Genomic DNA, 26,542 nt, shown 5'->3' with positions numbered 1-26,542 from the left:
AAGTGCCTTGCAGCATTTTATTTTGCTCAAGTGGCACTATGAATGCATGTTGTGAATCTCAAATTTTGTTTTTTTGAATTGGCCATTTTAAAACTAAAAGTAAAAGTAAATGTTTTATAGTATACTGATTATCTTATTTTCTGTACATTGCACTTAGAGTGAAATTGGTGTGATATATAGCTGTGTGGAGGACAAGATGTACACAGCTCGAAGAGGGCAGGGAGCATTTTGCAATGGCCACCAGTTGAGTGTTTCTGGACAGGAAAGTAAGTCAATGCCTTCAACTAGCTTTACGGTCGCTTGAATATTAATCTTTGGGCTTTAGCAGGCAACTGTGAAATGAGCTTGAGAGAAATGGAAATTCTTGAATATGGATTGGAAAGGCTTAGAGGGAGGGCCAAACATGGGCAAATTGGACTGCTTAGATGGGCAATCTTGGTTAGGTGAGGGTGCGGGGATTAAACTGCTGCTCAGGTTGTGCTGCACGCTCCGCTGGGCCCCTTCAAGTTCTAGAACATGGCGTCGGCAGTCGTTATCGCCGCGCGGGTGTGGGCCAGCGAGATGGGAAGGTAGGCCGCGGCGGTTATTACTCCCTCTGGGAGAGGCCGTCTATGGAGACCTGCGATTCCACCATCAATCGCAGCGACTCGGGACCCCTTTTCCTCGCTGGTGATCATGATCCCACCTGCCGATCTCTGGCCGTCACAGGGGATGATCTCCACTCTGTCTCCCCCGCCTGATTGTCTGTCACGCTGGTGGGTGGGCTTCCCGTCGCGGAAGCCACGATCGGCCGGCCCTCCGTTGCCTTTGACCTTCCTCGGATCGCTCCGGGCCTCCCTCGGTCCACGCTGGCCGCAGCCTCAATTGGGCCCGGCGCCTGGTGGGGAGGTTGCTGCTCTACCTGGGTAGGTGCTGCCTCTACCCCCTCCCCCTCCCTCTCTACCCCCTCCCCGGGGCAGAGAAAGAGAGAGATGGAGAGAGGGGGGGAGGGGCCCTCTCTCTCGGGTACACGCCCCCCCCTGCTTCCTTGCTCGGGCCTAGCGCCTGGTGGGGAGGCTGGTGCTCTGCGACCTGGGGTAGGTGCTGCCTCTACCCCCTCCCTCTGGGTCCCCATTTCATTTCTGCCCCCCCCCTCTCTGCCCCCCCCTCTCTGCCCCCCTCCCCGCCCCTGCTGCCCCCCCCTCCCCCCTCTGCCCCCCCCCTCTGCCTGCCCCCCCCCTCTCTCTGCCCCCCTCCCCCCCCCCCTCTCTGCCCCCCCCCTCTCTGCCGCCCCCCCCCTCTCTGCCCCCCTCTGCCCCCCCCTCTCTGCCCCCCCCCCCCCCTCTCTGCCCCCCCCTCTCTGCCCCTCCCCCTCTCTGCCCCCCTCTCTGCCCCCCCTCTCTGCCCCCCCTCTCTCCCTGCCCCCCTCTCTGCCCCCCCCCTCTCTGCCCCCCCTCTCTGCCGCCCCCTCCCTCTCTCAGCCCCCTCTCTCTCTGCCCCCCTCCCTCTCTTTGCCCCATCTTCCCCCCCCCTCTCCCTCTGCCCCCTCCCTCTCTCTCTCTGCCCTTCCTCCCTCTCTAGGGAGTGGTGAATATTGGGACCTATGGGTGAGCGGTGGAGTATTGCGTTTGGGAACCAGCCCTCCCCTGTGACCCCGCGCGCGTGCCCACCCTTAAATCTCTACCCCCCCTCCCTCTCCCTCTCCACCCCCCACTCCCTCTCCACCCACCCCCACTTTTAGCTGCGCCTGCACAGTTGGGGTTATGTGTGAGTGGATAGGGCGGGGGCTGGAGTAAAAGGAGCGAGTTAATAATATTAATATAATATTGCAGGGGGGGGGGGTTTAGTGCCTGTGTGGGGAGGATGGTTAGTGTGTGTGCGATGCCGCAGGCCATGTCCCCACCCCCCCCCCCCCCCCCCCCCCCCCACCCGCAACATAAAACTGAGGAACTGAGGTTCACAAATAAATTATTTCAACATGATTCAGATTGATCAAAAACCCTCACAGCAGCAGTGCATGACAGGGAGAGATAGTTCATGAAGTTTGAGAAAATGTCATTAATGAACAAAATTCCTTGTTTAACATGCGTTCCTATGTGGTTTTTTTTTACACTTTATGTTTGGTGTCCACCATAACAACCATGAAATTTAGAAAGTCATCTAAAGCATGATAACTGATTTCTTCACTTTTGCTGTTTTTCAACATACAAAAATGTACTTTCTTGCTATAAACATGGAGTATGTGACCAAACAAGCAATATTCCTGTTACACAATGTCCAAGGGTGGACACCAAAATGAAAGTAGCTCCTGATTCTTCCAGTATTTGTTTTGTAATTTCTTTCTCATGTTTTGAATAAACTTTATGGAAGTAATTGTCCATACATAATAAGAGACTGCAGGTACATTTGATGGAAATATAGCTTTGGTGGAATTTGATGAAATATAGCTACTGCAAAATACTGGTGTTACGCGTGTGATGGTGGACACTAAAAATATTGATTAATTTTGGCATCCAGCAGCTTTTACAGAATCTTGATATTAAGATTACTTTCTTCTCATAATTGCATTATCTATTGAGTTCTTCAAACTAGAGACAAATTCAATCTCCTTGGTAAGTTCTTTGGTCTTAATTTACCATTGTGGTGTAATGGTGATTACTCTAAAATAGGGTGGACACCAAGAGTAACCACCGTTATACGCTTTGAAATATGGTCATTCAGAGCACAATGCCAAATTCATCAAAAGCTTTGCTTATTACTGTGAAACATGCATCTGCAAAGCAACAAACTTGAAAATATTTTGAATTATAATGAAATGAATGCAGAAATTGCCTGTTTATTTCTTTGTGTTTGTTGCTTTGCAGATGCATGTTTCACAGTAATAAGCATGTCACATTTTTGGTGTTATATAAAAATTTTATATATATATATATATATATGTTATATAAATAAATGAGTTAATTGATATTTTATTCACAGTATTAGGATTTCATACAGGGGGAGAGAGAGGTTGAAAGAAAGAAAGAAAAAGGTTGCTCAACAAATAATCAGAGGAAATCACTAGGAAGAAACTGGAGATGTATATATATGTGTGTGTGTGTGTGTGTGTGCGTGTGTGTGTGTGTATATATATATATCACATCACACACACATATATAATTAATATATATGCGTTTATATGCATATAACAAACTAGAGAAATATATGCGTGTTATATATTTACATACATCCATATCACACGCACACACACGCATATATATATATATATTTGTGTGTGTATCATATATATATATACACACACACACACACGCATATATATATCCCCCGCTCTATCCAGTCACGCATAATCCCCAACTGCGCAGGCGCGGCTAGAGAAGGGGGGTGTAGAGGGTGGGGGAGGGTAGAGAGAGATTGTGGGGGGGGGGGGGGGGGGGGGGGGGTGCAGCGTCACAGGGGAGGGCTGGTTCCCGAACGCAATACTCCACCACTCACCCATAGGTCCCAATATTCACCACTAGAGAGGGAGGGAGGGGCAGAGAGGGAGGGAGGGCAGAGGGGAGGGGACACAGAGGGAGGGGGTAGAGGCAGCACCTACCCAGGTCATAAAGCAGCAGCCTCCCCACCAGCGCCCCGAGCGAGGCCCTCCTCCCCCCCCCCCCTCCCCCCCTCCTCCCCCCTCCCCCTCTGGTCTCCCCCCCTCCCCCCCCCCTCTCCATCCCCCCTCCACCTCTCCTTTCACACTCCCTCCCCCCCCCACCCACCCCTTCTCCCATCCCCCTCCCTCTCCCCCTCTTCCCCCCTCTCCCCCCCCCCCCCCCCCCCCCTCCCTCTCCCTCTCTTTCTTTCTCTGGACCCGAGCAAGGCCCGGAGCGATCTGAGGACGGTCAAAAGCAGCAGAGGGCTGGCTGATCGTGGCTTCCACGAGGGCAAGCCCACCCACCCGCGTGACAGACGATCGAGCGGGGGAGAAGGCGATGAGGTCATTCCCCCGCCACCAAGCTCCAGAACTTCAAGGAGCCCAGCGGAGCACGCAGCATGACCTGAGAACGCTAAGTGACAAATTTAAAGAAATGAAAGTTAAGAAGCTAAGAAGTACAGAAGACAGAACAGGTGTGACGTCCCTCACAGCGTGAGCAAAGGCAGGCAGTCAGATCCATTGTGACGTCATTAGCGAGACCATCTCGTTTAGTTTCTGAGTTATTTGAGATTTGTGAACATTTTCTTAAATAACTCGAGAAATAATGCGATAAATAATGCATGAAATTATAATTGCCTTAATGGGTTATGTACATCAAGAGAAATAAGATAAAGAGAAATTGAGCGTTGCTTTAAATCAAAGTTGCTTCTGATCCATGAGGGAACTTTGAGATCTATTATCTCTATCTTGCGTCTTACACATAAACACACATTCATATATATATATATATATATATACACAATACGGGTTTATTCATTTTATTTATAAAGTGCAAGTGAAATGAATATGTCAGCAGCGATACAATGAGAAAGAACACACAATACACAATAAAAATTTAATACAAACATCCACCACAGCGTTCATCACTGGTGGAAGGCACAAAAATTGGCCAGTCCTCCTCCATTTCCCCCCGTGGTCGGGATCAGAGTCCAGAGCCAGTCCATGGTCGGCTCTTCCCCACCGGAGACCGCGGCTTCAGGATGGTGTAGGCCGCCTCCTCCATTTCCCCCCGGACGGCGGTCGAAGATTTAAAGTCCCCCCTGCTCGTATATGTTATATATTTGTGCATAGTGTGTGTTAGAGCAATACAAGGGAAACTGCAGAAAAAAAGTGAATGGGGAGGAAGGATGGGAGATGTATGGGCAGAAACAGATAGATTAAGCAGGGAGGAAAACACTTAAAAAGAAAATTAACAAAATTATTAATTTTGTAGATGAGCTATATCTCTCTCTCTCACACACACACACACACACACACACACACACACACACACACACACACACACACACACACACACACACACACACACACACACACACTATTCCCCGCAACACTGATTACACAGCGAGGGGCATAACGGAAGTTGGTTTCACAAAATCTTGAAACCTGGATATGTGCACGATGATCATGTGTAAATCAACACTGCCAGAGAGTTGGGGAAGGGGGGGATCTACCTGTACTAGATATTCCTGCAGAATGAGATGTGTGTGAATTTGTTTCACATGCTATAAATTCCAATTTATTAAAGATGTTCATTCATTTTTGTCTATAAAGATTACTGGATTTTTATGATTTTCAATAAATTACCAAGATCCTTTCAAACAATGATTTGTGAATATAATGTAATTTCTCTGGCAATAGTTAAGCCCATAGACAGAACACCATTTTCATTCTTCAGAAAACCCTTTTTTTTCTCAAATAGTAATCTTAGTTTGATACAAATATATAATGTAATACATTTTATGTGTTCATGATTTTTCGAGCCCTTTTGAAGTGTAATTTCCTATCTAAAAATCCCATTGTGGGAGCTCATCTTCATAAGAACGGCAGCAGTTTAAACAGATCACCACCATTTCTCAATGCATTAAGAAATGTGGGATTATGTAAAATATTTCACAATCTCATGACATTCCAAAATCCTTTACTGGCATTGATATATTTCAGCAACTTGGCCACCATATGACATTGGACTAGATATCTCTTCAATGAACACATAGCAACAATTTACAAACAGTATCTTGTTAAATGACTGGTTAATCTGGAGATTTTCTTGAATAATTTGTTTGTTATATTAAATCACCGACAAAGTCAGACTGCTCCAATAGTGAATTAATTTTTTTTTAAATTGGTAAATTAATAACATTTTATTTTTTTAAAGTTCCAATTATTCGCCCATTGATCCCTTTTTATGCTTCTGTTTTTTGATGCTGGAATATGACACCATGAATATACGCAATTTCCTAATATCATAAATATGGGGAGCTTCATGTGCAGGTTTAGCATTTCAGGGAATTACTTGCGAGCTAAAAAGCATTGTAATCCAATTCAATCGGCTCACCTGGTGTGTTTGTATTGCTCTTCGGCAGGCATGAGAACTCTGGCTAAAATTACTATACGAGTTTACTCTTAAATTGTAGCGCTCTAGCTGATATCTGATTGCAGGCACATATTTACTGCTTTATTTGGTTATATATTTACATATTAGGGTAAGAGCTAAATTTAAAAATACACTCTTCACTATCATTTTTTGTGAACACAGAGAAATTAAAAAAACAGAAGTGCTGGAAATATTCAGTTGGGTAGCATCATAACTGGAAATGTGTAGGAAGGAATTGCAGATACTGAAGATAGACACAAAATGCTGGAGTAAGTCAAAAGGTGATCAGCGATAGGAGCAGAATTAGGCCTTTTGGCTACTCCGCCGTTCATTCATGGGTAATCTACCTCTCCCTCCTAGCCTCATTCTCCTGCCTTCTCCCAACAACCCCTGACACCCGAACCAATTAAGAATCTATCTATCTCTGCCTTAAAGCTATCCATTGACTTGGCCTCCATGGCCTTCTGTGGCAAAGAATTCCACAGATTCACCACCCTCTGAGTAAATAAATGTATCTGCATCTCATTCCTAAAGGAACGTCCTTTAATTCTGAGGCTATGACGTCTAGTCCTAGGCTCTTCCACTAGAGGAAACATCCTCTCCACATCCACTCTATTCAAATCTTTCACTATTCAGTACGTTTCAATGCAGTCCCCCTGATTCTTCTAAACTCCACGCCAGTGCCGTCAAACTCAGTGGGCCAGACAGCATCTGAGGAGAAAAGGAATAGGCGAGGTTTCGGGTCGAGACCCTTCTTCAGACTCGACCCAAAATGTCACCTATTCTTTTTCTTCAGAAATCATGACATGAAAGTTTGACTGGATGAATATCAAAACTGGATGAATTCATTATTCTTACGGCAGTGCTCTTTGAGCTTGCATTTAGTTTCATTGGAACAGTGAAGGGGGCTAAAGAGGATAGTGTGAAAGGAATGGAGAATTAAAATCCCAGGCAAATCAAAGTTCAGGGTTACTCTTGCAAATTAAACAGGCATGCTCTACAAAGTGTCAACCAATTCAATGATCAGTCTGAAGAAGGGGCTCAACGAAACGTCACCCATTCCTTCTCTCCATAGAAGCTGCCTCACCCGCTAAGTTTCTCAAGCATTTTGTGTTTACCTACAACCAATTCAACATTGGGTTTCCTCTTGTAGAGGAGATCACTTTGTGAGCAAGGAATGTTATGCTAAGTTTAAAAAGGTACGTCACTATTTCACCTACAAGGAATATTTGGGCCCATGAATGATGGAAAGAGGAAATAAAGGGGCATTTGTTACAGCTTGGACAAACTTTGGACAGTATTTTTGACTCTTGCCAGTCATGGATGCTTGTGGTCATAAACATACAATCCTAAAGAAAAATATTCAATAAATAAAACAGAATTTGAGAAAATGAAATGTAATCTAGAAGTGCTTTTTACTTCTCATATGTTTCTAGTATTAATGCATGACCACAGTTATATATCCTAATCATTGCCATTGTATTACTTTAAATGTTATAGATATAAGCAAAGCTCTCATTGTAACTGAGATTGGATCAAATCGTACGCCGGAAATTGTAAAGACAGTACTTTCAAATATGGAAAAACTTATTTCTATTCCAAGCCATGGGTAGGTATCTTTCACAAGGTAAATAGGAAACGGATTTGCTATTCATTATGATTATACTTCTTTATAATGGCTAGCCTGTATAATTTCCTTGATAAAAACATGCTTTGAGGAGGAGTACCACTTTTCAAGACGCGCCCTAACTAATGGGCTCTTGTTTTGAATTGCTTTTCCAGCATCAAATCCAATCGTTTGTGCATGTGTTTAAAGATAATAGTGGAGAGAATTAATACTTCAGAGAAAAAATAAGAACATGACATCCATCTTTCAGTACCTGTGAGGAATGTTAGCTGGTCTATACATTTGTTTGCCAGTAAATGAACTGAGTAGAATGCAAAACATTAACAGGGGATTTTCCAAGTGCAATTGACTGCTGAGATTCACAGTTCTACATTTATCTTAGTTATTTATTTATTCTTCCGTAAAGAAGATTTAAAAAAAAGGTTGCAGGTACTATCGCAACGTTTAAGAAACTTTTAGACAGGTACATGGATAGGGTGGGTTTAGAGGGACATGTTAGACAGTGTGGGCAAGTTGGGCCAAAGGGCCTGTTTCCATGCTGTATGACTATGACTCTGAAAGCCTAATGGCCTTGATCTTGATCTTGTTGATCAACAAGCCTTTGCATGATGTAATGGAATCTTGAAAGCAAACCCCAATTTCAACAACTCAGAACTTTACTCCCTCTCAACATTCATATGTATTTCAATGCTTCTGGAAGTTCTCAAAGTTGAAAGGGTTTTTTTTTTAATTGACAATGAAAAAAAAATTAAATAATGTCACCAAAAAAAATAAAATTAATTAATCTATACACTAAAATATCTTTCTCAAATCCATAAAATCTTCCATTCAACTGATTGAGTGTGCAAATTTTATGATGGTGTTTCACGGTTGAATTCCGTACAGCATTTGTTGCTGCAGGGCAGTGATGGATTTACTGCCAATTTTATGTGGAACTGTAATAAATTACTGGTCTTGGTGATGAACTGTATTGAAAGCCAGTGTCGCTGGAGAAATTTTAGCTAGTGGTATGTAAACTGTTTACGTTAAATCAAGCTTTAAAATATTTTGTGACTGTGTTTCAGAGTTCGAGCTCTAGGATCTGCAGCTATAAACATGTGCATGGTGGCAACTGGTGGTGCAGATGCCTACTATGAAATGGGTATTCACTGCTGGGATGTGGCAGCGGGCGCACTCATTGTCACAGAGGCTGGCGGCATTGTGCTGGATATATCAGGTAGCATTGAATGGAACGTTTTGTAAATGGAGTATTATTAACGTATTTTCAGATCATAATTTTCCTAGTAAAAGGATGTCTTTACTGGAGTGGATTTAGAATATTCTTCGGTGTGCGATTATCTCCACATTCCCAAATTACTATCTTTTGGATCTCCAATCTTAATCAATATGTTATTATTTGACAACATCACTCTCTATTCTGCCTGCCACCTTTCTCAATGTGTCTACTCTAACTACAGTGCATTCAGAAAGTATTCAGCCCCTTTCACTTTTTCCACATTTTGTTATGTTATAGCTTTATTTTAAAATGGATTAAATTCCTTTTTTTTACCATCAATCTACACACAATACCCCAGAATGAAGAAGCAAAAACAGGTGTTTAGATATTTTTGCAGCGTAATTAAAAATAAATAACTGAAATATCACATTTATATAAGTATTCAGACCCTTTACTCAGTACTTTGTTGAGGCACCTTTGGCAGCGATTACAGCCTCAAGTCTTCTTGGGTATGACGCTACAAGCTTGGCACACCTGTATTTATCCCATTCTTCTCTACAGATCCTCTCAAGCTCTGTCAGATTGGATGGGGAGCGTCGATGCAAAGCTATTTTCAGGTTCCTCTAGAGATGTTTGATCAGGTTCAAGTTCGGGCTCTGGCTGGGCCGCTCAAGGACATTCGCTAACTTGTCACAAAGCCACTCCTGCGGTTGTCTTGGCTGTGCGCTTTGCGTCGTTGTCCTGTTGGAAGTTGAGCCCCCGCCTCAGTCTGAGGTCCAGAACGCTCTGGAGCAGGTTTTTATCAAGGATATCTCTGTACTTTGCTCTGTTCATCTTTCCCTCAATCCTGACTACTCTCCCAGTTCCTGCCGCTGAAAAACATCCCCACAACATGATGCTGCCACCACCATGCTTCACCATAGGTATGGTATTGGCCAGGTGATGAGTGGTGCTTGGTTGGCATTCAGGCCAAAAAGTTCAATCTTGGTTTCATCAGACCAGAAAATCTTGTTTCTCAAGGTCTGAGAGTACTTCAGGTTCCTTTTGGCAAACTCCAAGCGGGCTTTCATGTGCCTTTTACTGAGGAGTGGCTTCTGTCTGGCCACTCTATCACAAAGGCCTGATTGGTGGAGTACTGCAGATATAGTTGTCCTTATGGAAGGTTTTCCCATCTCTACAGAGGAACTATGGAGCTCTGTCAGAGTGACCATTGGGTTCTTGGTCACCTCCCTGACCAAGGCCCTTCTCCCCCGATTGCTCAGTTTGGCCAGGCAGCCAGCTCTATGAAGGTGGTTCCAAAGTTCTTCCATTTAAGAATGACGGAGGCCACTGTGCTTTTCAGGACCTGCAATGCTGCAGAAATTGTTTTCCCAGATCTGTGCCTTGACACAATTCTGTCTCTGTGTTCTACGGACAATTCCTTCGTCTTCATGGCTTGGTTTTTACTCTGACATGCATTATCAACTGTGGGACCTTATATAGACGGGTGTGTGCCTTTCCAAATCACGTCCAATCAATTTAATTTACCACTGGTGGACTCCATTCAAGTTGTAGAAACATCTCAAGGATAATCAATGGAAACAGGATGAACACCTCTTTTCATTTTTTATTATGGTGATGATTTTTTATATTGATGATAAAAAAAATTAATCCATTTTAGAATAAGGCAGTAAGGTAACAAAATGTGAAAAAAGTGAAGGGGTCTGAATACTTTCTGAATGCACTGTATGTTCAATACCTGATAATCTGCAATGTCTCATAGTTAAACTATGGAGAAACTGAACATTATTTGCTAGGGAGGGGTGAGAAAATGATAAAAAATAGAAAGATTTTTTCTTCAGAACTTACAACCAGGGTATGAAATCTTTAACCAGAAACATAACTCTGTTTCTATTTCCAAAGATGTTCCCTGACCTGCTGAATATTTTTATTTCAGCACTCCAACCCATGTAGTTTTTTGTTTCCTTTTCAATTGTCTATTCCAAGGCTGTGTTGGTTGGTCTGCCTTGCACACCAAATACCACCTCATCCAAGTTCCTGCTTCCCATGTTCTACTCCATTCCATGCCCTATTTATTCATTGGCCCTGCTCTCTTCTGTATGAGGGACCTTCAATGAGGTTCCCCCTTATTCTTCTAAACTCCAGCGAATATAGGCCCAGAGCCATCAAACGCTCTGCAATGGTTGTTCCAGCTCTTCTATACCTCAAGTTTAAATTTCGAATCCACGTGTTTAAATATCTTAGATAAACATAAATTTCTGGAATAAATGAGTGGGTTTGACTCCATCCCAGGAGAACGTGGATAGGTGATTTTTTTGAGTCATAAGCCTTCTTTAGACTGATTATAGGGGGGGCAGGAAAGAAAGCCGGGATAGCAAAGGGGCCGGACAGAGTATGGGCAGTAAAAGGCAAACACAGGCAAGGGGGTTATTTGATAGGCAGAGTGATGGACAAAGGCCAGTGCTGAAAAAAACATGTATGAGCCCGAGAGGATAAAGAGTTGTGAATGTTAAGCTCGGGGATAAAATGAGCGAATTGCCTGGGGAGCTAGGTGTGAGATCAGTCTCGTTCTGGGAAGGGGGGAGATATTTAAATATCTTGAGTAGGAAGGAACTGCAGATGCAGGTTTATACCAAAGATCCTATAGCAAGCAAGATAAATCACTCGACGAAAAAGATGTAGTACGGTCATGGGCAGATTCATGGGTAATTTTCGGCCCTATTTTTGTAACCGGCTTCCGTCTCTGCAGCAAAGATCCCATTGCGGAGCAAAGATTTTAGTACGGTGACGGAAACCGGTTACGGAAACATCCTTGTAAAAATAAAAGTTATTTGGGAAAATTTTTCTCATTTTCAGAATTATAATTTATTAACACAACCTGTTCCTCCGCATCGTTGATTGTACTGAGTCGGGTCGGGTCGGGTTACTGAAATGGATGAAAAAAAGGCCCACGTTCCGCTCCGTTCAGCCCATTGCATTTAGCAGGAGTGGTCTATCTTGCTTGCTATAGGATCTTTGGTTTATAGACATAAAATGCTGGAGTAACTGCGGGACAAGCAGCATCTCGAGAGATGAAATGGGTGTTGTTTCGGATCGAGACCCTTGTCACCTATTCCTTCTATGCAGAGATGCTGCCTGTCCCGCTGAGTTACTCCAGCATTTTGTATTTAAATATCTTCATGGTTCCAACGTCCTCACTAAATACTTTCAATTGAACATCACCTCTATTCCATATTTCTGACGCTGGTTCTGCCTCGTCCTTTTGTCCCACAATTTGCTTCCATGTTCTCAGCATTGGAGTCCCACCCTCTGAGATTCCTTTCCATGAAGTTGTCTCCTGTTCAAATTTTTTATTAGAACAGGTGTCAATGGTTATGGGGAGAAGGCAGAATCAGCCGTGGGATTAGGAGGCCATGATTGAATGGCGGGGTAGACTCGATGGGCCAAATGGCATCATTCTACTCTTATAACTTGTGAAAACACTCCAAAAATTAACCTCTGTACATGTTTCAGGTTACTTCTAATAAATGACTCGTCTCAGCATTTGTGTTGCAAAGGTTTGTATGCAATGTCTGGTGATGTTTTATCTTGAAGGTATCAATTGTATGTTGTTGCTAGTTTAACAAATTCAACAAAATATGACAATTCAGGTACATTAACATGGTATGAGATTTATTGTCTGATAGGTTTACACACTGTGTAGAATTAAGACTAAATCAAAGTACTCACAGTCTGTCGAAGGGTCTCGACCCAAAACGTCACCTATTCCTTTACCCCAGAGATGCTGCCTAACCTGTTAATTCACTCCAGCAATTTGTGTCTATTTTGTGTGTCAGGTAACATCTGTGCTTTTTCCATAGATGCTCTCTAACCCGCTGAGCATTTCCATCCTACACCATTTTCATATTGGATTTGTAGCCTGTTCTTACTCTAAAAGACTAATATTTATTTCCTTTACAGTGTAAAGGTTGACGGAAATAATGCTGTAAAGTATAAGTAATTGTCGGAATATCCCTTCCGTTGCCATTAACACTCTTTCATTTCTTCTTTAGGAGGCACATTTGACCCGATGTCGCGCCGTGTCATCGCTGCAAGTAGCAAAGCAATTGCAAAAAGAATTGCACAAGAAGTTCAGATAATCCCATATCAAAGGGATGATCAGGAATAGTGAGAATAAAATGTATTTCTCTAGAGTATTAATCAAGTTTAAATAGATCTTCATTGTTTGCATATGTACTCAGAATGTATCTGAATCCAATAAGTGAAAATGCGGCCAGGTTCAGTATCTGATGTGAATTGTGCGTGTATCAAAATATCATTAAATATTATAAATTTTATCAGTATTTTACTATATAAAATACTACTCCTGCTGAAACTGATGGATTGAAGTCATATAATCAAAATTTGGTCCGTAACTACCGGTTACTGTACAGGAATTTTTTTAATAGCTGAATGGTGTAAAAAAACCCACTTATTTTTGGATATTTAATGTGTAGAAATAAGTACATAAAATTAATGTGAAATGTAGTCGAGTCAATATGAACACAAACATTATGTAATAATAAAAGTTAATGCAAGGTGAAAATCACTTGGTATTTTTTATCAGATAACATCAGTTTGTAAACCTGGGAATTAATTTTTTTTAAACTAATTTCTCAATAATTCTATCAACTCTAGCTTGCAGGACATTTTTGCAATCTCAGCTCCTTGATCTTGAGATCTGATGCCATAATTGATCTAATACTTTGTTCAACTTTATTTAATGTTTAATTTTCTTCCTGAGCAACTTTGAAATGATACCCATTTGTGAGACACTCTAGGCCAATAGATAGATAGTTTAGAAGGATGAGGGGTACTCATTGAAACTTACTGAATAGTAAAATGCCTGGATAAAATGGATGTGGAGAGGATGTTTCTACTAGTGCGAGAGTCTTGGACCCGAATCCAAAGACTACCTTTAAGAAGGAGGTAAGGTATTTCTTTAGTCACAGGGTGGTGAATCTGTGGAATTCATTGCTACAGATGGTTGTGGAAGCCACATCATTGGATATTTGTTTGGCAGAGATTGATAGATTCTTGATAAGTAACAGTGCCCAGGGTTATGGAGAGAAGGCAGAATGTGGTTGAGAGGGAAAGGTAGACCAACCATGATTAAATGGCGGAGTAGACTTGATCATCCAAATGGCCTAATTCTGCTCCGATCACATGAACTTTTGACAATTTTTAAAATTAGGTAAATCACATGTATAAAGGTGGTTTTCTGTTGCTTACACATGAAAGGGATTATCTAGGTGGGAAAGTACTCAACTTTTAAGAATCATTGGACGTGCTATGACTATTCACTTGTAAATAATGGACACTAGTGCAACATGTACCAAGCCAGATTAACAGATGATGCATACACTTTAGTTCAGGCCATGGTATTCCTCAAAGATATGGTCTAGAATTAAGAATAGAGCTAGCAAAGACTAATTCAAATCAAAAACACAATTCCCAAAGGTCCAGTGGTACTTTATTAAAAACATACACACAAATTCAGTACCATCTGATTGAAGAGCAGCACAGCTGCTTATTTTGTAGTGTTTGGTTTTATTAATTGATACAACACAGAAATGGAAGTTTATCTTCAGTCCTCTGCCAGGGTTAACTCCTGCTCATGTCTGGAATGAATTCTGAGCACCACACCGATGCAAAAATGTCACATTATTTCATAAAACTCCAAGAAGTGTATCAGAATGGTATGCAGTTAGGTGCACAGGAAGAAATGACATAGCAGAGATAATTCATTTAGAAAGTGGATTGTGTAGATTTTCATTTCATTATTTCTGAGGATACAACTTCAAATCCCATGGATATAGATTCATGCAGCACAGAGAAAGGCACTTCAGCCCAATCCATGCCGATCAGCAAGCATGCCATTTATACTCATCCTGTTTTTTTCCTCCCCACATTCCCATCCCAAATTCCACACCTCATCCCCACACAATGGGCAATTCAGTGGCCAATTCACCTGCTTATTTTTGTGATGTGGGAGGAAACTCATGACTGCATGGGGGACAACATGCAAACTCCATACAGACAGCACTGGAGGTCAGGATTAAATACGTATCACTGAATTAGGACCGCCCACTGTACCAGGCCAAAGAGCCGCTCCTTCTAATTGTTGGGCTTTACTTGTACAACGCACTACACTGGGGCTGCACAGTGGCGCAGCAGTGGAGTTACTGCCCATAAAGCGCCAGAGACACGGGTTCGATCCTGACTAAGGGTGATGCCTGTACGGAGTTTTACATTCTCCCTGTGACTGCGTGGGTTTTTTTTTGCGTGCTCTGAAATCCTCCCAATTACAAGTTTATCAGTTAGTTAGCTTCTGTTAATTGTAAATTGGCCTCAGTGTGTAGGATAGTTCAGTTTAGTTTAGATGTACAAAGTGGAACCAGACCCTGCTGCCCACCGAGTCTGCATCGACCAACGATCACCCGTACACTAGTTCTATCCCACACACACTGGGGACAATTTACAGGAGCCAATCAACCCCCAAACCTGCACGTCTTTGGAATGTGAGAGGAAACGAGATCATGGAGAAAGCCCACACAGTCACAGTGAGAAAGTACAAACTCCGTACAGACAGCACCCACAGTCAAGATCGATCCCGGGTCTCTGATGCAGTGAGGCAACAACTCCAACGCTGCGCCACTGTGCTGCCTACATAGAAGTAGCGTGCACAATCTCTCCGCTCAGGAAATCCCACCATATCAGATGCTAATCTGGTGAATATTTTGTTGCATTCACTTGAGTAAGGAGATAGGTTTGTGTCCAGTTCCACAGGTAAGGACTTGAGATATTTGCAGTACATTCCAGCCATCAAATCTACTCCATGAAGGTCAAGATATCATTTGGCTTCCAAATTACTTGTTGCACATGAGCTGGCCAAAGAGTTAAAAAAATATCCCGAGGTGCTGTTGGGCACGTTGAATTAGGTGCCTATTTTGGTGAACCAACATCTGCAGTCCCTTGTATTCCTCACTTTCTTTGCCACAGAAGACTGGGGAGGCAAAGTCAGTGGATATATCTAACGCAGAGATAGATTCTTGATTAGTGCGGGTGTCAGAGGTTATAGGGAGAAGGCAGGCGAATGGGGTTAGGAGGGAGAGATAGATCAGCCATAATTGAATGGTGAAGGGGCCGAATGGCCTAATTCTACTCCAATCTCTTATGATCCATCACAATTACGTGGGTTCCATCCCATCTTCCACTTACTATTTAAAATGGACTCTGATCAATCCCAATACTTGAGAGAGTAGTTCCCATGGCGAAATGTTACTTGAAGACCTTCCACTAAGGCAGGAAAGTGCACCTTAAGGTTTGTTCAGGTAGTGACATTTCTTAGTGTAACTCTGCATAACTGCAAAATAGTTATCTGTATATAGTGTTGTGATTTTCACATAAGAAACCTGATTCCTTCTTGGCCCATGTGAAACTAGCTCAGGCCTCCCTGCATTGTCAGTGAAGCTTTAATTTTCAACCATAGGAATTTTCTGTCCACTGTAGTACTTCCATTTCTCATAATACATTTGATTGATAATCAAAGCCATCCTGAATTCTTGTCGAGAATGGTTTGTTGAGCCAACTTCAGCTCCTTCATTATTTTCTGTTAAAAATAAACCACATAATATATTTGTTAGTTTCATGTTATGAAAACACATACCATCAGTATCTGTCATTACAATACCTGCCTCATATAAATGATTTACCCTAGTTAAATTTCTTCCTGAAACTCAATCTTTAGACTTATAAAACTCTGATCTTGGATGTGTATTTATTTGTGTGATGTTCGTCTGCGTTTCACATCTCCTCGAAAACACGACGCACTAACGGTGAAATGTTTACATATTCCGATAGAGATTTACGCCATGATGTCAAAAGTCGCCATCTGAAAACTCCATGCATTATTTCAAGTTATTTATGAAAATGTTCAGAAATTCCAAATAAATTCTCGCGGCTCCTCGGTTGCCTCCCACACTCCAAAGATGTAAAGGTTTGTAGGTTAATTGGCTTGGTGTAAATTTAAATTGTCCATAAGGACAGTGTTAGTGTGCATGGATCGCTAGTCAGTGCGGACTCGGTGGGCCGAAGGGCCTGTTTCTGCGCTGTATCTCTAAACTAAATTAAACCTCTAGCCCATCACGGACATTGGACTTTGTCTTGAAACTGATGCGCTACAATGCTGAGAACATTATTCTGCACTCTGTATCTTTGCCTTTGCGCTACCTATTGTACTTGTGGTTAGCTTGATTGTATTTATGTATAGTATTATCTGATTTGATTGGATAGCATGCAAAACAAAGCTTTTCACTACCCCGAGATACGTGACAATAATAAACCTATACCTAAGCTTGGGTTTAATAAGCAGGGTCAATGCCTGTCTGAGTAAATGTTGCCACCACCAGAGGGCAGTAGAATAAGCTTTCACCTGTGGCGCAGTGGTACAGACAGCGCTAGAGACCCGGGTTCGATCACAATGACGGGCAGTGTCTGTACGGAGTTTGGTACGTTCTCCCCGTGAACTAAAATGTCATCCATACTTAGGCGATCTTAGGTTAAATGCGACGAGCTTATGCTGGGTCAAGTACTGGCAAATGAGACTCGCTTAAGATTGTTTTTAATGTACACATAGTAAATAATAAGCCCAGGCTCCTTAAAGCTTAATTTATGTCAGTATTTATGACTATTTTGTCAGCCTCTCTGCTTAAACTGTCAATGTCTGGTGCACCAAAGATTGACACAAAATGCTGGAGTAACTCAGTGGGACAGGCAGCAACTCTGGATGGAAGGAATCGGTGACATTTTGGGTTGAGACCCTTCTTTGGACTGAACGTTAGGGGAAAGTGAGTTACAGAGATAAGGAAGTGTAAGAGATCAAAAGAGATGAGGATCTAGGAAAATGTGGAATAGACCATTGTTAGCTAGGGGGGGTGACAACAAAGCAAACAGATAGGATGTACCAAATCACCAAACTGCACCAAATCAGTCTGAAGCTTGACTAGTTGAGTTACTCCAGCACTTCATGTTTTACACAGTTTGTAGGAAGAACTAAATATCAGGCAAGCTTCTTTTTAGTTTATAGATACAGCGGGGAAACAGGCCCTTCGGCCCACCGAGTCCGCACCAACCAGCGATGGCCGCACATTAACACAGGCCCACACATACTAGGGCCAATTTGCACTTATACCAAGTATACAAACCCAAGCCAATTAACCTGCAAACGTGTACGTCTTTGCAATGTGGGAGGAAACTAAAGATCTCGGAAAAAACCCATGCAGGAGAATGTATAATCTCCGTACAGACAGCACCCGTAGTCGGATCGAATCTCTGGTGCTGCAAGCGCTGTAAGATAGCAACTCTACTGCTGCACAACCTTTCCGCCCTAATAGGTATGTATTGAACCTTCGAATCCTCCCACACTCCAAAGACGTATAGGTATGTAGACATATGTGTAGGCTTGGCATATGTGTAAATTGTGCCTAGTGTATGTAGGATAGTGATAATGTGCGGGGATCGCTGGTTGGCGCGGAGTCGCTGGGCCGAAGGGCCTGTTTCCATGCTGTATCTCTAAACTAAACTATTCGACATGTTTCCATCGTGTCTTCTATAATCAGACGTCGGGGTGAGGGTGGTCTTTAACCATGTTCCAACGTACATTGGCTGATGCAAATTTGGATGAAGGGTCTGTCCCACATGGGTGTCGTGACGCACGTGATGCTCGCATGGTGCGCATGATGCATGGTGACATAGGCAGTGACGCACGGTCGCACGTGGCGCCCCAGGATCTTCGCGCCATCGTGACGCGCAAATGACTTCCAAGTGGGACAGGCCCTTAAGTTAACATTTTGATAAATAGTGCAACCGGGTATTTTTGTTAAATCTTTGTTAACTTACATGTCTTAATCTTCCTATAAATTGATCTTCTGATTCACTAAGGTGTTTATTAGGAACAGAAATATTCCAGCGCTGGAGTTCCATTAATATGTCCACCTTGCTGTACAGTACAGCTGGATCCAAATTATTTGTATTTATAAGTTCAACCAAGTGCTGTTTCAAATGGATACTGAAATAAAGATGAGGGAGTCCTGTCAAATAAAAGTCTTTGTATACAATTGCTAATAAATCTTCATACAAGCATTTGTTAAATTTGAACAGCAGTAATTTTAAATACCAGGGTATTTGAAGGCTGAGACAATGATAACAGTGGCAATATAGACACCTCAGTGCTTTTATTAAAAAAACAAAGTCGCCATTTAAACAGGAGAGAAGGAATTAAAGCGGAAACAGTTGTAATAATTGTAATAGAAATTGTTGTAAAAACTGGTTTTCAATAGCATTCAATAGATTAGTATAGCTGAATGGATTTTCTGACTGTGGGGTGGGGTGGGCTGGGCTGGGTGGTGAACGCCCTGTTTCCGTGCTGTCGTGCTGTATCTCTAAAGTATAGTACAGTAATAACCTTAAAATTGACTTTCTTCTGAATGACACTCTCACCCTTCCTCCTACGTCTTGAGTTACTACCTCATGATTAATATTTTCCCATTCTCCACTCCAAGAACCCAAGCCGCTGGCTTGTACACTTTTGTGCGTTCTACACCGGACTCCTTTAGGCATGGTGGGCTACAGAATTTTGCTGCTGTGTGTCGAGAATAGAATTGGTTTTCTGACAGTGCCCATTCAACAGAAATTTCTAGGTTTCGTATAATTGCCACGCCAACATGTTTAACAAACTCATGTTCTGAGAAGCACCACTTCACGTACTTGCAGATGCCTGAGTAGCCTTTAACTGAAGATTGTCCACACTGCTCATCCTTTAGATATTGCAAGGATTCTCTCTGCTCCATGACTTTACATTTACCTGTAAAAACAAATGTTTACCACAAAGAGGTTTTGTAATACACTCACAAAGATATTTAAAGAAAATATCTTTTACCAGGGTAGCGCAATCAAGAACTTGAGGACACAGGTTTAAGGTGAGAGGGGAAAGGTTTAATATAAACTTGAGGGACAACTTTTCCACTCAGAAGGTGGTGGGTATGTGGAAGGAGCTGCCAGAGAAGGTAGTTGAAGCAGGTATAATAACAACCTGTAAAAGACACTCTGACAGGTACATGGATAGGAATGGTTTAAAGGCATATGGACCAAATGCAGGCAAATGGGACTAGCTTAGATGGGGCATCTTGGTCGGCAAGGACGAGTTGGGTTGAAGGACCTGTTCTTGTGCTTATGACTTACTGACTCTTAAAAAAAATAGTCAGTAAGTCATAAGCATAACTAATCTTAATAAGTTAATTTTACATTTTTTAATTGTAAACATTCATATGTTTACATGTAGATTCAGATGCTCTAGGTAACATAAGAGAGTGGTAGAATTGATGGGATTTTAGACTTGCGAGATGCAGCATGGAAACAGACCCTTCGGTCCAAGTCCGTGCCGACCAGCGATCACCCTGTACACTAGCACTATCCTACATCCTAGGGACAATTTACAATTTTACAGAAGCTAATTAACCTGGGCATCTTTGGAGTGTGGGAGGAAACCAGGGTACCCGAAGAAAACCTATGTGGTCCCAGGGAGAACGTATAAACTCCCTAGAGAAAGTATCCACTGTCAGGATCGAACCTGGGTCTTTGACGCTGTAAGGCAGCAACTCTACCGCTGTGCCACTGGGATTGTGAGGAGAATAGTTTACAAGTAAAATTGGTGGGATATTAGGATTGATCAACAAGATAGCAAAGCAAGAAATGGCTTGCTAAATCAGATGGAATGCATGGAAATATGTTTTGACAAAAACTGATACTTCCTCTTTCTATGTCGTTCTTAAATTCCGGGGTTAAAAATACACTAAAGAGCTGCTTCTAGGATTGAGAGCCATAACTTAAATTTAACACCGTTCACTTCTCTCGAATGCATGTTTTTTTTATATTCTGCACCTGATATGTGATGAAAGAATGTATGCATATTTCAAACAATGATCTATGCTGATCTAGATGTAATTCTATAGGAGAGGAATGTCAAAGGACCATGTTAATGGTTCACATGTGTTCATGCAAACTTCACTCCAACACATTTCATTCCTATTATTAAAAAGTAATATTTTTTACCTTCCACTTGCCCATGGTTGGTATCTGCTATGAACTCAGTCAAGGGAACAGGTCCCATCTGAAAGAAAATAAATCACATACATTAAGAAAGTAGCAAAAGAAAGACAATTGTTGTTGTATTATTAACAGAAGAACTCCAGAGTATGCTGATAACTACAGGGGGCAGATAACTCGATATTAACTTGCTGCATCATGGCTTGGTTTGGCAACTTGAATACCCAGGAGCGAAGAAGACTGCAGAAAGTTGTGAACACTGTCCAGTCCATCACGTTTCCTTCCCCTTTGACTTAATTAATCATGTTCATAAGTGATAAGAGCAGAATTAGGCCATTCGGCCCATCAAGTTTACTCCGCCATTAAATCGTAGCTGATCTATCTCTCTCTCCTAAACCCATTCTCCTGCCTTCTCCCCCTAACCCCTAACACCCGCTCTAATCAAGAATCTATCTATCTCTGCCTTAAAAATATCCATTGACTTGGCCTCCATGGCCGAGAATTCCACAGATTCACCACCCCCTGTAAATTTAGGACATTTTACACATTTACTTTAAATGTGTTTATATTGCATTAGGAAGAGTAGAGTCCAGTTATTAAACATGACTCACAGTTAACAGCTGCTTCATCCGTTCCACACTCCAGTCTCTGAGGTAATAGAAACAGTTCCGCGGATGGTGAGCATGCAAACCCTTTGTAACGCAGTTCTCCATAAATGAACAAGCCTGTTGTGATCAAAAGTTTAGTTTAGTTTAGAGATACAGTATGGAAACAGGCCCTTTGGCCCACTGAGTCTGCATTGGTCACTAACACTATCATATCCTAGTTATGTGTTTATATTTGATCTATATCTATGTATATTTGTGATTACACATATAATGTGTAATATATATGTTTTTTTCCTTTGTTTATTATATTATTTACAGAGTACTATGCTTACATATGCCGTTTGTAAGTGTGCATAGGATAGATTAGTATCCTATCTAACAGAATAGTGTAATGAGTGGAGTCGTACACACATCAAAATACACACATATTTATTAAAGTCCACTCACAGCATTGGTCTGCAGAATGCTACAGTACCTAACAGCTACTCAGACTGAATCACGTAAGCAAGCGCTTGGGAATATAAATCGCATATTATGCGGAGCAACTACTAACAAGCACTACAATTGGTTAGTAGGAAATAACCAATCACGGGGAGAACATACAAACTCCGTAGACAGCACACAAGTTCAGGATCGAACCTGGGTTATGGCGCTGTAAGGCAGCAACTCTACCGCTGTGCCACCGTGAAAAGCATTCAAAATATCGTCACATCATTCTGATAATCTACGTATTTAATATTTCGAGATACAATGAGGAAACAGGCCCTACGTCCCACCAAGTCCAAGCTGACCACACTAGTTCTATGTGGTTCGACTGTTGCATTCATACTTTACACACTCGCACACTCGGACAATTTACAGCAGCCAACTAACCTAAACCCACACGCCTTTGGGACGTGCTAACTCCAAACAGACAGCACCCGATCTCAGGATCAAACCCAGGTCTCTGGTGCTGTGAGGCAGCAGCTCTACCAACTGTGCCACTGTGTCACCCAAAGAAAATGAGATATAGATAAACACAAGATTTAGATTAAAAATACAAGGTATATTAAATACAAGATCCGGAAACAGCAGCACCTTACCGATCCTAACTTAAATGGTCTCCTGCAGCCACCACAGAACTGATGTTGACATTCCTGGCAATTAAAATGCATACAACCTCCTCTCGCCAAGTCAAATTGAGCTGTGCAATTAGGGCACTCTGAAGGAAACACAAAATGTTCAATGTAGGAGAACACAAACATATAGCAGGCTACAAAATAATAAACGTGTACAATTTAGATATTACATGACATTAAATAAAGAGCTTCTGTTTAAAAATTAATGGGTCACCAATGTGATTTTTTTTTTCCTCTCTCTCTCGCTCTCTCTCAGAAGATTGTGGGTCTGAGGAACTTGCTTGCTCTAAAGGTGGTGGAAGCAGAAACCTTGAATGTTTTTAATGCTGAGGTGGATGAATACTTGATCAGTAAGAGATGGGGAAGAGTGAAAGATTCTTGCAGGGAGATGATTGAGATACAAACTTGATCAGCTGTAATATAATTTCAGAGAGGGCAGGGCAGGCATGAGGAGCCAAATGTGGAAAGAATTGCAGATTCCACCGCTGTGCCACCGTGCCGCCTGGTGATAGTGGAAGCACAATTTTGAGCCACAAGTGTGCCCAAAATGTGTGCATTGGTATTGGTTTATTGGTAATGTCATGTGTGCCAAGGTACAGTGGAAAGCTGTTGTTTCCGTGCTATCCAATATAATGCATGATCAAGCCACACATAGGTACGACAGGTATTCAACAATGTTCTGCATGGTAGGCTGCTCTGGAAGGTTAGATCACATGGGATCCAAGGAGAGATAGCTCAATGGATAGAAAATTTGCTTCATGGAAGGAAGCAGAGGGTGATGGTTGCTTCTCGGACTGGAGGCCAGTGGCTAGTGGTGTGCCTCAGGGTTCGGTGCTGGGCCCGTTACTGTTTGTCCTCTATATCACTGAAATCACATAGGGTGGTGGGTGTATGGACAAGCTGCCAGAGGAGGTAGTTGAGGCTGGGACTATCCCAACATTTAAGAAACTGTTAAGACAGGTACATGGATAGGACAGGTTTGGAGGGATATGGACCAAACGCAGGCAGATGGGACTAGTGTAGCTGGGACATGTTGGCCGGTGTGAGCAAGTTGGGCTGAAGTGCCTATTTCCACACTGTATCTCTCTATGACTCCAGGAGTAACAGGCAATACATTACAGGACACTAAAAAGATTTAGTTGGCCTAGAGTCAGCAGCTGCTGTTAAGTGCAACTAGTTACCTATTCCATTCTGCTTGAGGTAGCTGTCCAGTGCCCTAGCCTGATACTCAGGGTTATTTTGTTGCTTCCACTCCTTGAACTGTTCACAGCTGATTCCTTCATGCTGCGGCTCCCACTGTGGAAAGAAGGCGAGGTAGGTTTGCTTGATAGTTTCACACGTTCAGAAGTTATAGGAGCAGGATTAGGCCATTCAGCCCATCAATTCAATCATGGCTGATCCATCTTTCCCTCTCAACCCCATTCTCCTGCCTTCTCCCCATCTCCCCATAACCCCTGAAACCCGGACTAATCATCTTTCAATTTCCGCCGTAAAATATCCATTGACTTGGCCTCCACAGCCATCTGTGGCAATGAATTCCACAGATTTACCATCCTCTGATTAAATAAATTCCTCATCTCCTTTCTACAGGTACGTCCTTTTATTTGGATGCTGTGACCTCTGGTCCTAGACTCTCTCACTAGTGCAAACTTCCTCTCCCCATTCACTCCATCCAGGCCTTTCAACAGTCAACGTGTGTGGTGTGGATAAATTAAATGGAAAGACCAAAGGGCATTCCATAAAGAATACTTACAGGAATCTTACACTGGAAGCATGTGCTTTTATTACAAGAAGGACAATCCACCCTCAGCCGATCAAAGTCGTGCAATAGCCCGAAGGAACACTGAAAGAAACAGTATCATATTTAGATAGTCCAACACTGAGTGTTCTACGCAAGATTCCAGCACCTGCAGTTCCTTGTGTCTACATCTTAGCTTTATCTATCTGTTTTGTTGATTGCTGAATTAGGACATCATGGAGGCGCAGCCTTACAGCGCCAGAGACTGGATTATGGGTGCTGTTTGTGCATTCTCCCCGTGACTGCATGGGTTTTCTCCGGGTGCTCCGGTTTCCTGCCACACTCCAAAGACGTCCAAAGGTTTGTCGATTAATTGGCTTTGGTAAATTGTCCCTAGTGTGTAGACTAATGCTCATGCGGAGGGAACGCTGGTCGGCATGGATTTAGTGGGTTGAAGGGCCAGTTTCCACGACGTATCTCTAAACTAAATTAAGTCTGTCAATCTCAGTTTTGAATTTTTCCATTGCCTTGCTCTCCCCAGCTTCTGGTAAGACATTGTTAGAAAAAAACTGAAACTCTAACAGTGTAAGACATGAATGGTTGCTAAAATATTGGCCTCTATTTTGTTTCCCCGTAGAATTAAGATAACCGCAAGAAACTCTTACATGGGCACACCATCTGAAGTTTTCCATTTCCATTAGCGTTCGGTCCCGTAGTTTTCTTTGAAACAGTTCATGAGTTTTTCCATCCAGATAGTGGCGAATCTATTTGTTAAAGAAGTACAGATATTCTAAGTCAACAATTTAGTATTAAAAGATACATTGATGGAGACTTAACACATTCATTTGTAGGATGTACAAAGTTGAATACATTTTGGAGTGATATATTTACAAAGCTTTTCAAGTCAAGAATAGAACCCAAAACGGAATGGATTATATTTGGAATAATTATAACTTCTAAATAAAGACCAAACTTGTTTTTTTTAATACACACTTCAAACCATAACTGGAAAGTCTTTGATACATAAAACTAGAGGTTGTACATAGAATGGATTACGGTATGACATAGTTGGCACCTAACATTAGGTTCTACTGTACTCTTTTATACTGTATTAACTTCTAATAAAATAAACATAGCAAAAAACAACAACAAAAAAAAGATAAATTGAATGAAGACTTAATTATTAAAGTCAGAGAATTAAATGGCCAAAATTGGAGGGATTAGTTTCAAGGGCTATGGGCCAAACATGGGCAGGTGGGACTCGTGTAGCTGGGGCTTGTTGACCGATGTGGGCAAGTTGGGCCTCTATGACTCTATAACATCAATCCTTTAGTTTGGTAGAACAGCAACACTTCATTTTGGTCTCCAAATTTGAGGAAGGACATTCTGGCTATTGAGGGAGTGCTGCGTAGGTTCACAAGGTTAATTCCCTGTGTCATATGGTGAAAGAATGGAGTAACTGGGCTTGTATACACTGGAATTTAGAAGGATGAGAGGCAGTCATATTGAAACATATAAGATTATTAAGGGATTGGACACGCTAGAGGCAAGAAACGTTCCCAATATTGGGGGAGTCCACAACCTGGGGCCACAGTTTAAAAATAAAGGGTTGGCCATTTCGAACGGAGATGAGGGAAAACTTTTTCACCCATAGAGTTGTGAATCTGTGGAATTCTCTGCCTCAGAAGGTAGAGGAGGCCAATTTTCTGGATGCTTTCAAGAGAGACTTTGATAGAGCTCTTAAAGATAGCGGAATCAAGGGATATGGGGAGAAGGCAGGAACGGGGTACTGATTGTGGATGATCAGCCACAATCACAGTGAATGACAATGCTGGCTCGAGGGCCAAATGGCCTACTCCTGCACCTATTGTCTAATCACATTTTCCTTCATCCCTCAGCTAGAAAGATTTTCTTTTTGATTTAACAAACTGTTTTGAAGTTTTAAATACCTAGTAATAATCTGAATGATCTATTAAATAATTTACAGTATGTTTAAAGAAATGTGGGTTGCCAGGAGGTCGAAGGTTCTCGAAGGTTG

The 26,542-nt window shown here is 42.1% G+C and overlaps 2 protein-coding genes across 6 annotated transcripts in view; one reads left to right on the top strand and one right to left on the bottom strand.

Moving 5' to 3' along the window:
* The window catches only part of impa1 (inositol monophosphatase 1), a 28,012-nt gene extending 14,531 nt beyond the window's left edge, over positions 1–13,481 (top strand). For all 5 annotated transcript variants that reach the window (XM_055634229.1, XM_055634228.1, XM_055634224.1 and 2 more), the window contains 4 exons: positions 158–266; positions 7,554–7,662; positions 8,745–8,896; positions 12,949–13,481. In XM_055634229.1, coding sequence (XP_055490204.1) covers positions 158–266; positions 7,554–7,662; positions 8,745–8,896; positions 12,949–13,064 — 486 coding nt within the window. In that variant the 3' untranslated portion in view covers positions 13,065–13,481. The remainder of the gene's footprint in view (positions 1–157; positions 267–7,553; positions 7,663–8,744; positions 8,897–12,948) is intronic.
* Positions 13,482–13,845: 364 nt separating this feature from the next.
* On the bottom strand, positions 13,846–25,425 carry LOC129696373 (E3 ubiquitin-protein ligase RNF31-like). The gene is made up of 9 exons (XM_055634223.1): positions 25,170–25,425; positions 24,520–24,609; positions 23,948–24,062; positions 22,731–22,849; positions 21,652–21,765; positions 21,047–21,104; positions 19,703–19,799; positions 18,836–19,004; positions 13,846–16,547 (listed from the first exon to the last, which is right to left on the bottom strand). The coding sequence occupies exons 1-9, from the start codon at positions 25,200–25,202 to the stop codon at positions 16,482–16,484; spliced, it is 861 nt and encodes a 286-aa protein (XP_055490198.1). The 5' UTR covers positions 25,203–25,425; the 3' UTR covers positions 13,846–16,481.
* Between the last annotated feature and the right edge of the window lie 1,117 nt (positions 25,426–26,542).

Source organism: Leucoraja erinacea, chromosome 4 (assembly GCF_028641065.1).
Source record: "Leucoraja erinacea ecotype New England chromosome 4, Leri_hhj_1, whole genome shotgun sequence".
Taxonomy (NCBI): domain Eukaryota; kingdom Metazoa; phylum Chordata; class Chondrichthyes; order Rajiformes; family Rajidae; genus Leucoraja; species Leucoraja erinaceus.
Note: the sequence above shows the minus strand (reverse complement) of the source record. Positions and strands in the feature narration are given on the sequence as shown.